At 42.5% G+C, this 12,423-nt stretch overlaps 1 protein-coding gene across 1 annotated transcript; it reads right to left on the bottom strand.

Annotated features, from left to right (window-relative positions):
- Positions 1 to 10,217: 10,217 nt before the first annotated feature.
- Positions 10,218 to 12,207, bottom strand: LOC139469054 (uncharacterized). Its single transcript, XM_071251182.1, has one exon. It carries the CDS (start codon positions 12,185 to 12,187, stop codon positions 11,261 to 11,263), a length of 927 nt encoding a protein of 308 aa, XP_071107283.1. The 5' UTR covers positions 12,188 to 12,207; the 3' UTR covers positions 10,218 to 11,260.
- Positions 12,208 to 12,423: the final 216 nt, after the last annotated feature.

Here is a 12,423-nt window from a genome sequence, read left to right as displayed (position 1 = left end):
TTTACAGACCAAGGATTATTCTTTTCATTGTAAAATGTCCATGTACTAACGAAGATTCCCATGTCACTTCCAGTGTTTTAAGGTACTGTACCTAACTGTGGAGAGTTGTGTCCCTCTATCATGCCAGGATCCTTGGTCAGCACAATACCTCTGCCTGTTGGCTTCTCCAAGGTGGTAAAATTCCTGTGTAGCTGTTGTAGCAGTTTCATGAGGAATTGGTGTTCAGCAACCCATGCTTGTAGTAAGAGGCGACTAACAGGATCAGGTGGTCAGGCTCTCTGACTTGGTCGATGCATGGCATACAACTGCCTACATCGATGCTCATGATGTCAATCATTGGATTGTCCTGTACAGATTTGATTATTTACAGACCGCCGTCATTTAGCTGGAATATTGCTGAGCGTAACGTTAAACAACAAGCAAACAAACAAACAAAGTATCACGAAGGGTACTTTAGGTTTTATGTGTTCTTCCTTGGGTTTTATGCCACAAGCCGGATTCCCATGTTAGTTTTATACCACGATGGACTCATAAAACCACATGGCCCCCAAGTGATCCTGCGACAAGAATTTATCTTATGGGCATGTTTTAATCTGCCACTGGGGGGCACGGGTGGCGCAGTCGTCTAAGGCGCCGCGATTCGCTGTGCAGAGTTGCGTCCCTTGGGCACGCCAGAAACCTATGATTGTGGGTTCGAATCCGGTTCGCCCCGATTATGTTTCTAGGTTTGTCAGCACCATACCCGTGCTCGTGGGTTTCATGGAAGTGGTAAACGTCTGAGACGGGCATCACTTGGGGCTTTCCTCCCACATTAAGCTGATGATATAACTGGAATACTGTTAAAAGCAGCGTTAAACCCAACTCACTCACTAATCTGCCATTGTAAAAGAATTAGAACAAATTCAATATTGATAGAAAACAGCTGGTCCATTGAGCTGAGGTTAACTTGTGCTTTGTCACATGACTTTCATTGGCTCGAAAAGAGCAAACTTTGCTTCGAAGTGATTATAATGGATTTATTCTTCCGATCAAAACTCCATGTGCAGTCTGTTTTCTTTGGCGGGAATAGGGGATCTATTCTCCCGCTCAGAACTTTATTTCCCTCACAGGTGGGATACACAGTATTTTATTAAGATCATGTAAACCAATCACATCTCGACATTCTGACATTGAGGTATGATAAATTATTTTATCATCATTTAAATATGGATTCAGATAACAAGCCTTATATACCCAGTTCTCTTTAGTGGACTCTTCCAACTTGGAGTGACTGGGGATTCCAGGAAGGAGAGATCCCAGCATCACATGCTTCTTTTAAAGAGGATTGGTTGGTCATATTCTGGAAACTTAACCAGTGTCAACCCACTCCGACCTTGTAGATCGTTGTTCAAAATATCAGTCACCAGACTCTTACTGACTGACACATCATGTCGCTGGAATATTGCCGAGTGCACCCTGAAACAACGACACAAACGCAGTCAACCGTGTCTGACCAACAGATCGTTTAGTCACCAAGTAGGACTGACTCTTAGCTTTGGGATAGCGGAAGGTCAATGGTTTGATCCCCTGTCTTGCCATAAGGGGCACGGTATGGTTGGCCCAGTCGTCCAAGGCACTGCGATTCTCAGTACAGAGTTGCATCCCTTGGGCACACCAGAAACCTATGATGGTTCGAATCCCGGTTCGCCCCAATTATGTTTCTAGGTTTGTCAGCACCATTCGAGACCTGCATCACTTGGGCCTTTCCTCCCACATTAAGCTGACACACAGCCATATAACTGGATTACTGTTAAAAGCGGTGTTAAACCAAACTCACTCAATCACTCATGGCCAGTTGCCTATTGCCAGTTTAGAATACAAAATGTAATAAGTGCTATGTGTGTAAACTTAGGTGTTGTTTAAAGATATATAAAAACAATTGTAAAGATGATTTTTCAACAACAAAAAGGGAAAATGTAATATTGACCAGATTTATTTTTTATTACACTTTGGAGTGGGTCAGACAGTAAAGTTGCTATTACAATTTTGTTTGAAAATATGCAAGAAAGGATCCCTAAAACATGTAAGAAAAAAAGCGTCATCTGAACCACATCTACAATTAGAAACACGAGAATGATATACGTCACTATGTTACCTCAACTGTGTCCAGATCGTTACTCATGCAGTCAGACAGTTTGGCCAAGATTTCATTTTTGTAAGGCTGTCCTGTTAAAATTGATTACTGCAGTGTGAAAGAGCAGATGATGTGTAGTATGTGTTAAAACCATGCGCCATTTGAGACTTGATCTATTTAATCATGAACACAAATACGAATCCGTGTCATCGTTCACCGCACAAGCCCCGCCCATTCTATTGTCAACCAATGAGGAAACAGTATTTAGTGGGGTGGCCTAATTATTTTTCGGTGTATGGAAACATACATGTACCCTAAAAGAGAATTGCTTGTTAGACACTCAAATGCCACGGAATCACGTGCAATTGAAATAAATTCACATTACCAAAGTAAGCGTTGCATAGGTTGCTGCTGGAAAACATATCTTTTACTTACCTAACATCTGAAAATGACATTTTCTTATCAATATGCCATTAACATCTTCTTTCTGAACACCACTTCATGTATAACTGAACAGTGTTGTATGGCTGCCATCGGTGTGTTTGTTCTTTGTTCAGCACAGGACTCGGTCATCTACGAGGGGCCACAATTTGGTGTGAGCTTCGTCCCCCAGGCAACCTGTGATCATGGGTTAGAATTCCGACCTGATTCTTGTTCTTGGTTTCCAGTCCTTTCCCTGCTTGGGGGCTTCACCAAAGTGGTAATCATCTCTGACCTGTATCAGTTGGGCTTTTATCCCCCACCAAGCTGATACCTCATAATGTAACTGATACCCGTGAAGATCCAGGGTAGAAGAGGTCTTCAGCAACCCATGCTTGTCGTTAAAGGCGACTGTGCTTGTAAGAGGCGACTAATAGGATCAGATGGTCTGACTTGGCTGATGCATGATGTCAATCACGAGATTGTCTGGTCCAGACTCGATTACTTACAGACCACCGTCATACAACTGGAATATTGTTGAGTGCGGTGTTAACAACAACCAGTTTACCATGTAACCCAACTCACTCACCTGGGTTAAGGGTTCTTAGTTTCTCAGAACAAAAAACACCTAGTTTCTCAGAACAAAAAACTCCTAGTTTCTCAGAACAAAACACTTGTGGGTATCACCAAAGTGGTAAATGTCTTAGACCTGCATCACTTTCTGACTTCTCACAAATAATGTTTCAAGTGCTGTTAAACCCAAATAATTCACCGTTTCACTCACTCACTCACTCGCCTAGTTTATAATAGGCATTGTGCTCTCCCACATACCTAAAACACATTTTGCAGATGAGTTTTTCAATCTGTGCAAGTGGATGGCGATGGTAACGGAAGCCAAGTAAGACCACCAACTTAGGGATTTACAATAATAGGAAGGGTATATTGGGCGCTGGATATAGAATCACCTGCACTTGCTTACCTTCGCACATACACAAGACCATAATAAATTCACATCCTTGTGTCACAATATTGATTGCTTAACCCTTGTAATGAACAGTGTTATATGGCAGCAGAGACACTTTGCTGTGTGCCAGTGGCGGCAAATGATTGAAGCGCATGTAAATTGCTGAGCGCCGTGGACTACGGCGAGTGTGGAAATTAGAGTTACCTACCCTGGTTGTTAACAAACATGTCAGACTTGTTCGTTCGAGAAGTTACTAGATGGGCCAGTCTCTAGAATGCTGGCCTATACAAGAGCGACATGAAGGCCATTCGAGGCCTTTTTCGATATGACTCGCAATCATTTGCTATATATAAACACATTCCTGTAAAAGATCAGTAAAAACTGATCTCGGAGATAATAGAGAGAAATCAGACTTTCAATGCTTACAACGATCACTTTTTCGCAATTCTTAAATATATGATACAAGATTGCAAGCAGCTCGTCTGAATAAGAACTGGAGTTTCTAAAGTCTCAACGTTCTGCCTTCGGAATACGTAATGATTTCAAATAAAAAAATCAAATAAAACTAAAAAAAATGGCAACTTCGATATTTCAGGTATATTCTCCTTACTGGGAATGAGTGAGTTAAAACTTAACGTCGCATCGTCATTGTTTCAGTCAAACTGCGACGAGATCTCTGCACAGTATAGTATACCACATGTATGTACGATTTCTGCGTAGAACTGGTTTCAAATTAGGAGATAAACCTACTGTTTTCAAATTTGAGGTAGTCTAAATGGAAATTAAATACCTCTCATTTCAACTTGGAACCGAACGCTTTACCTCAAATTAAAAACACAGTATGTTTATCTCCATTCTACCATGACGACAGCAGCGCTTTGAAAACGGGGCTGACTTGGAACACTTACTTACACGTGGGTAAATATGTCAGCTTTTTTTAGAAGGGGCGTAAAGGGGGTCACGGGGAGTGATACACATAAAATAATAATACTCACGTTCAAGATTAAATATTTATTTTCGTGACTAGTTCAAAATAAAAGTAATAGAAACAGTGACAAAACAGTGCTAAACTCATTTAGTTTCCAAATAACTTGGTTATTTATAGTTATTTATTTAGTAAATTTTTGTGCCCAATAATTGTGTGCCCCTTATAGCATGTTTTACTTTCGAGTATTTTTAGACCACAATCATATAGCTGGAATATTGCTGAGTGCGGCGTTAAAGAACATTCACTTATACACGCTCGTAAAAGGGGCTGATGAGAATCGGTTGGTCATAATGGCGTTTTATTGGTCCCACTCCAGACTACGTTGTTTCCATGCCACTGTGATACAGCTGGAATAATGCAGTCTGTAGCAATATCCCCAACATCTCACGGAATCTGAATCAATGCCCAGTCTCCTTGTTAGTGCAGGTACAATCATTTTTCCTTTGAATTATACGCATATAAAATAGATCTCCGCAACGTCTTGCACATGTGGCCTGGCATATGACAGGTGAGAGAACTAACAGCTCCAGTCTCGGAACTCTCCATTAATCCTTTAATCAACATTCACTGGAGGATAAGTCTGTGTGTTCTGCAGACTAATTAAATTACTTTGCTTTTGTGAATCAGCTTAAATGTAAATGCGTTGGTAAGTTTCGAAAATACTCTCGCCATTTGTCAGACGCATTGGTTATTAATGATACGTTAGAAATTAACTCGATGCATCAGAATTTCTCCGAATTGAGATAGCATCTGCAACTCAAAGGGCGACTTGCAATGCCTGCAGCGACTGATGCATCTGACATGCAGGCGGGGGTAACCTCCATGGTGTTTGCAACTGGAAGGGTGAGGTGTGAATTCGCATTGATTCATTGTGGCTGGAATCGGATTACATGCTTGCAGGCCATCAATAAATTATAGCCATGGTCGTCTGTTGGCCTGACCGAGCTCCCAGCCCCCCTCAACTTCACTCGGTCTTGTTATGTTTACAAGTCTTGATCTTCTGAAATCACGAATCTCTCGGTCGGTTAATCATAGCTTTCAAGACACTATCGGAAAGACCATGGTCATTAAAGCGGGTTCGCGTACAACGATTTGGGACTGATGTGAAGCGAGGTGGAATGTTCGAAAAAAGTTGAACGCCGACGACAGGTGTAGTGTGCTTCTGATTTGAAGGGAAGTTGAATTTGTTATCTGCAATGACTCCATATGAAATGAAAACTTTAGCTTGTTTGGAGTAATCGGGTCAAAGTCACTGAATCCCAAAACTATCACAACTAACATCGATGACACGTTACTGGTCTGCCTCCCAGAGAAATTTCCCTCCTAAAGCTACGTATTGTTTAGGGCTACATTTGGATGTTTTTAGACAAGTTAACCTTTTTCTGGATTAGATGTTAATCTAGCAAGTTGCAAATACAAACCCATACAAAATGTTCGTCTGCCGCTTTTGTAGTTCATTTGGGAATGTTGTTTAAGACTGCAGTCAACAATCAATATCACGTTGTCCTGTAGATAATCGAGTCTGTACCAGACAACCAATTATTGAAAGCATGAGCAACCGCTCGCCATCTGATTTTGATATTTTACTGCATGTGGAACCTCTCACCTTCACCAGAGTGAACGATGCCTGCCATCAGGGTTCCTTAGTCGCAAAGTTGGGCCTCCCTATGTATACTCTAACGACACGTTTGAGGTACTAAGGGCCTATCATAAGCAGGAATTCCCACATCTGTCCGGCAGATTTTAAGCAAAACCATTATTTCAATCAGTATAGATACGTGGGGTGGCTGAAAAGTTCTAAGTTTAACTATATTAATGATGGACTGCGTTGATGGAGATACTTATTTTTCAACTCGATCCCCTCCGAGGTCCAAACACTTCTGACCACGATACTAGAGTTACTGGATCCCATTGGTGCAGAAAGCTCCCTCCTAGTGGAGTCAAAAGACCTCCACAGCAGGCATAACGTCTTCGTCATTTGTATAATGCTTGCCAGACAGTTCTTCCCTCCAGTTTGGGAAGAACTCTGACATAGCCAAATATTGTGAATACTGAGTATGTTGAATGAGTTCAAAGCGACAGTCATGCGTTGCAGACATGGCAACAAACCAATGGAACAACACATCATTAGTGACATTTCCACGCAGTTGCCAAAGAAGATTAACATTATATTGGTCTTAAATGGTCTGACCTTTCGGGAGGTAGTCCACCAATAGGATTTCTTTGGAATACTATAAAACCGAAGTCATGACCTTATCAGCTGATGGAACAGACTTTTCCTTTTTCCTCTGAGTAGACTTTAGATGTTTCAATTACTTTGACTGTTGTTTAGTCTCTCGCTGATAGTGGTGAGCCCAAGACAACTCCATGGCTACAAACTGCTCTCACGAGAGATGATGAACCTGCAGTCTTCCTGATCAGGACTCAGAAGCCTTGGAAAACAGCGTACAGAAACCTTTGTCCTGCCTGGTTCGACTCTCTTACTGTATTACGTCCTCGATCATAATCATACACGTATCATGTATTTTATAAACATTTTCTTTGGTGGTGGCAGTTGAAGGTCGTCCTGATCGTAGATCATCTACGGGGCTCTCTCTTCCCTTCTACAACACCGCTGCCCGCCTCTTAACAATGGCAAAGGAAGGCCTAAAGGTGACACCAGGTCCATGTGGATGACTGATGGAGCTTGCCCTTTTCAGTTGGAGATGCATGATGTCCGCCGTGTCACATTTCGTCCATTTTCATCAACAGAGAATACCTAGTCACTTTGATGCCTGCAGCAACATGCTGCCTGGTTGTGTATTTGGTTCAATACAGATTGTAAGCATGGGGAGTATTGTACTTAAGATTGTTACGGGTGTACTATACATCCTTTGGAGTTAGGCTCAGAACGTTTCAGCCACCCTCGAAGATTCCTATAAAGGATGGGGGCGGTCGGGTAGCCTAGTGGTTAAAGCGTTCGCTCGTCACGCCGAAGACCAGGGTTCGATTCCCGACATGGGTACAATGTGTGAAGCCCATTACTGGTGTCCCCCGCCGTGATATTTCTTGAAAACCATACTCACTCACTCACTGACTATAAAGGATGAGAACACTCTTGGTTTTGGTTAGGATGTCCTTGGCTGGCAACGTGAAAGACTAAAATCACATGATTTGTGAAATATTTACTCACCTTATCTACTTAATGCTATGTAGTTAAAGATTGAATTAAAGATTATGTTCCTATGATTCACATACAACATCTATAACAGCTTCAATGTCTGGATTGGAAGTCGTACGTCGTATTTATACTTTGTGTTAATGGAGCGGATCATGCAAAAAGATATGTACGTTTTGTATAGAGCCTAAACACATATCAAAACAAGTTCTTTTTCCGCTAATAGAAATGGGTTTCAAGGCCTTAACATGTTGATTTTTGAACACCATCCTCATCATGTTTTCGCATCTTTAGGAGTGTTTCTGAAATCAAGCACGCTTTGAGGGCTCAAGAAATATTTTGAGTCTCCTGAAGATGGACGTTTGTATTAAGGCATGCGGGAGGGAGTGTTTGTATCACTCTGACTGAAACAATTAACTAGCAGGACCTGTTAAAAGGTTTGAAATGAAATGTAAAACATTCTGACATGCGAAAATTATTTCATATTGTCTTGGAACTAAGAAAACATGTTGAAATAGCAAGTGTCACTGTTCAGAAGGTGTGATCCTCGAACAACTGCAACAGAAGGACACATATCAGTGTCCCAACCGAACGATGAGTGCCGGAGTAGAAGCGGGGTATCTGGAGGACAGTATTGTCAACTACTTGTTCTTTTTTTCCTTTTCGGTAATTACAATTGGCACACGTAATCGCCATGTCACATAATCGGGAGAAGACTGGGGAGGTTTACTGGAAACTGGGTTACTGGGGAGGTTTACTGAAAACTGGGGGACTGGGGAGGTTTACTGGAAACTGGGTTACTGGGGAGGTTTACTGGAAACTGGGGGACTGGGGAGGTTTAGTGGAATATGGGTGACTTTGGAGCTAAAATTTATACTGGAAACTTGGAGACCAGGGAGGTTTAGTGGAAACCTGGAGACTAGGGAGGTTTAGTGGAAACTTGGGGACTGGGGAGGTTTACTGGAAACTGGGTTACTGGGGAGGTTTACTGGAAACTGGGGGACTGGGGAGGTTTACTGGAAACTGGGTTACTGGGGAGGTTTACTGGAAACTGGGGGACTGGGGAGGTTTAGTGGAATATGGGTGACTTGGGAGCTAAAATTTATACTGGAAACTTGGAGACTAGGGAGGTTTAGTGGAAACCTTGAGACTAGGGAGGTTTAGTGGAAACCTGGAGACTGGGGAGGTTTACTGGAAACTTGGAGACTGGGGTGGTTTAGTGGAAACTGGGGGACTGGGAGGTGTAGTAGGGACTGGGGACTGGGGAGGTTTAGTGGAAACTTGGAGACTAGGGAGGTTTACTGGAAACTGGTTGACTGGTGAGATGTACTGACTGGAAACTGGGAGACTAGAGAGGTTTGCTGGAATATTGCCTTCAAATTTAATGTAAAGTGAAATATTACATTTACTTCTGACGGCTGAAAATCGATTCAGTGCTCGCTGATGCTATGCGTCTGGAACTGATTATGGTAGTTTCACAGCTCTCGTTAAGCGGCCCAAATATCTGTCATTTACAAATATACTTCCGGGCAAAAGGAACTTTACACATGGTTTTGACAAGAAATGACAAACGTTACCAAAACATTACTAGACTGAAACCAGGTCCAAACAAAAGGCCCATAACACAACTATGATACCCGTATCAAATACTTCCCCGTCGAATGACCATGTCTTGTTTGTTTCCTCTTAAACCACGAAATGTGTGTATACTTTCTTTTGCCCGGCACTTTACACGCAAGCACGCACGCACGCACGCCCACACATACATATGCGCACGCGCACGCACATGATATAAACCCTCTACCCATTCGACCCATAGCTTCATTTTGTGTCCGATTCGAAATAGGAGTCGCTAAATATGCAGTCCGGGTCAGCATTGTTCTTCAGCAACCCATAGTTGTCGTAAGAGGTGACTAACGGGATGGGTGGTCAGGCTCGCTCACTTGGTTCATGCATGTCGTCGTATCCCAATTGCGTATATATCATAATAGGCTGGAGATACCATACTAGTACCACTCCGCAATATTCCAGCTTTATGACTGGAGCCTGTAGATAATCTATTCTGGGTCAGACAATCCGGTGATCGATATTGTGATCTAAGTATCCGAGCCTGACCCCCCGGTACGTTAAGTCGCTCCTTAAAGCCAGCATAGGTTGCTGGGAAGTAATTCTAACCCGGCATCCCCACGGGGCATACTACCCAGGACTGTCGGGGATGATTGGATTTAACGTCCCTTTAACATTATTTCAAATATTTCCCGGCGTGTTAGCTTTTGTTGGAGGAAAGCACAATGCGATGCAGGTTTTCATAAGGCATGGTGCTGATAGATCTGGGCGAATCTAAGATTCGAACCAAAGGATCACCGGATCCTGGCACGTCTAAGGGCCACAACGTTGAGAGCCATAGTCCACATTTTAAGCACTGCAATTCATATCCAGTGCATAGGCCCATACTTCATCTGATTCTCAGACAAAATGATTTTTCGATCAGTTCTAAAATTTAAATTCTAGAACAAAGACTCGGTTACAAACAAATGATCAAAATATAAAAGTGATTTTTATTTTTTTTCCCTTTGCAATCATAAATTGAGGTAAACATATGGTTTAATCCCCGTGAAATCGACACCGTCGATAGTCCGTGTATATGGAATATTTAATAAGTGTTAAGTAAAACGTGCTCAAAATGCTGTGGTCGTCCTTTGATCGATGTCGATCGTGGTGGCCACGTTACTGACCAAGAACACTAAACATAAATGCGACGAGTCTCGACATTTGACCCACTTGCTGAGGTAGAAATAGTGTGGTTAAAACGCCAGGAATTAAGTGAGGCAAGTGTAAGACAAAAAACAGCTGTCAGTAAAAATACATACGATACGACCCTGAAGCATCACTTCCGGTTACAGCCCTACCAAAGATTCTTAATACGTTCGGAACACTTATCTTTTTACACGACACGACGTCATGAAATGCACGAGGTAAATACTGTTTTGAAATGTTGCTCATACAGATGAAATTCAGAATTCATTAAGGAAATTGCCACATCGGACACACCGTCTTGTGTAAAAAAGTTCACTGACTTATCACGGTCTCCTTGGGATTCGAGTTGAAGTGCCTGCATTTTTCTTTAAACTATGGGCTTTGCGTTTAGGATTGGTATTTATAATTATTTTGGGGTGACACGTGTTGTGATAAATGTCAAAACACTTCCAGGATACGAACTCAAAAACAAAACATATCTCCAGCGAATCAACCGTTACGATACGATCATATTTTAGCAAAGCGGTTTTGTTTTCAGTGATGAATGTATGCAAAGCCAATCTCATTAAAATCAGATCTTTGTTCTCGCTACCGCTAACAAAGCGTTGATTAGCGGCAGCAAGAACTAAGAACTAAGATCTTTGTTCTCGCTACCGCTAACAAAGCGTTGTTTAGCGGTAGCAAGAACTAAGATCTAATTTTAGTGAGATTGTTGCAAAACAGAACCTAAGTTTTGAAAGTTCGACAGTTTACACTAGAATCATCATTGTGAATATCCAAGAAATGTGCTCAGCAGTGATGTGTATATTATCTTGAACATTGATCATTTCCGTTGTCCTGTCACTCAGTAATATCCAGAGTTCATCGCTGCTCTTCGAAGTTCAACTCACTGTTCGACTCCGTCATCACAGCATCTCCAGGCTCCCCCGTCACTTCAACAAGGACGGACCTACTTGCGTCCACACCCGCGTTGTCAGGCTCACTGCCCGCAACGGTGGAATACCCAGATGAATTTTCTGACACAAAACACTCATTCGAGTCACTTATGGTTTTTGAAGTCTGTGGGTGCATCATGGTGTATTGCCTAGCTGTAATATGCGTGTCCACAACGCGCTCAAAATCTCCCTCCTCCTCACACTCCTCAAACACGTGCGCCTCGGCAACCTCTAGTGTTATGGGGCGCGACGATGAGTGTTGCATCCACGTCATGTCCGTCGCGGCCGAGGAACAACTGGACTCTAAAAAATTGGACGCTTCCAAAGAATCTGATGAAGCCTTTTTCCAGAAGCGCCGTTTTTTTCTCCTGGAAAGAAGTTCGTTGACTTCAGACGTTGACATAGACTGTGTGTCACTTTTGATTGAACCTACAGTCGAGGTTGATCTCCCTTGAGGAAACTGACTCGGAAGTCCGAGTTCGATTCTGAGTCTTTCCTCCTCCCGATAAGAACAAGCAGCCGCCACCATTAGCCCTATGATGCCGGCAATAAGCACAATGGGTCCCACGATATGAAATATTTCTTTGTATGCAAAGAAGAATGAATTCTGTCCCAGACTTGAGATTGAGCTGCAGAGCAGTGCAGCGGAGCTCGCGAAGATGGCGAGCAATGAAGGCACGTACACCTTCTTCCAACACTTCAAGCGTTTGTCGCTCTCAAGTCTCTTCAATTCTCGGCGACGATCGGCACGTCGTCTCGCGTACTCAACGTCCTTGAACACGTCCTTGTCATCCTTGTACAGTTCGAACTCCTGCACGCGACGTGATAACTGCCTTTTGAACTCTCCCGGCATGCTCTACTTAAGGACGGCGGGCGTTCAGACATAGCAGCAGTGGCTGGAACAACTGGAAGAGAACAGACGACAATTAGAAACGGCCATTTTTAATTTGTAGCGATTTGGACAAATATGCGGTTAATCGTTTGAAATCGAACAATTTTGTTTGTATTGTTTTCAAAAAGATATAACCTCTATAGTACTCCTTTTGCGAAATTGTTGATTCCTAATTAAGAAAATGTCAAAAATTAACT

The sequence above is a fragment of the Haliotis cracherodii genome, unplaced genomic scaffold (genome assembly GCF_022045235.1).
Source record: "Haliotis cracherodii isolate W230 unplaced genomic scaffold, xgHalCrac1.p SCAF_2, whole genome shotgun sequence".
Taxonomy (NCBI): domain Eukaryota; kingdom Metazoa; phylum Mollusca; class Gastropoda; order Lepetellida; family Haliotidae; genus Haliotis; species Haliotis cracherodii.
The sequence above is the reverse complement of the archived record's forward strand: the minus strand, read 5'-3'. Positions and strand labels throughout refer to the sequence as shown.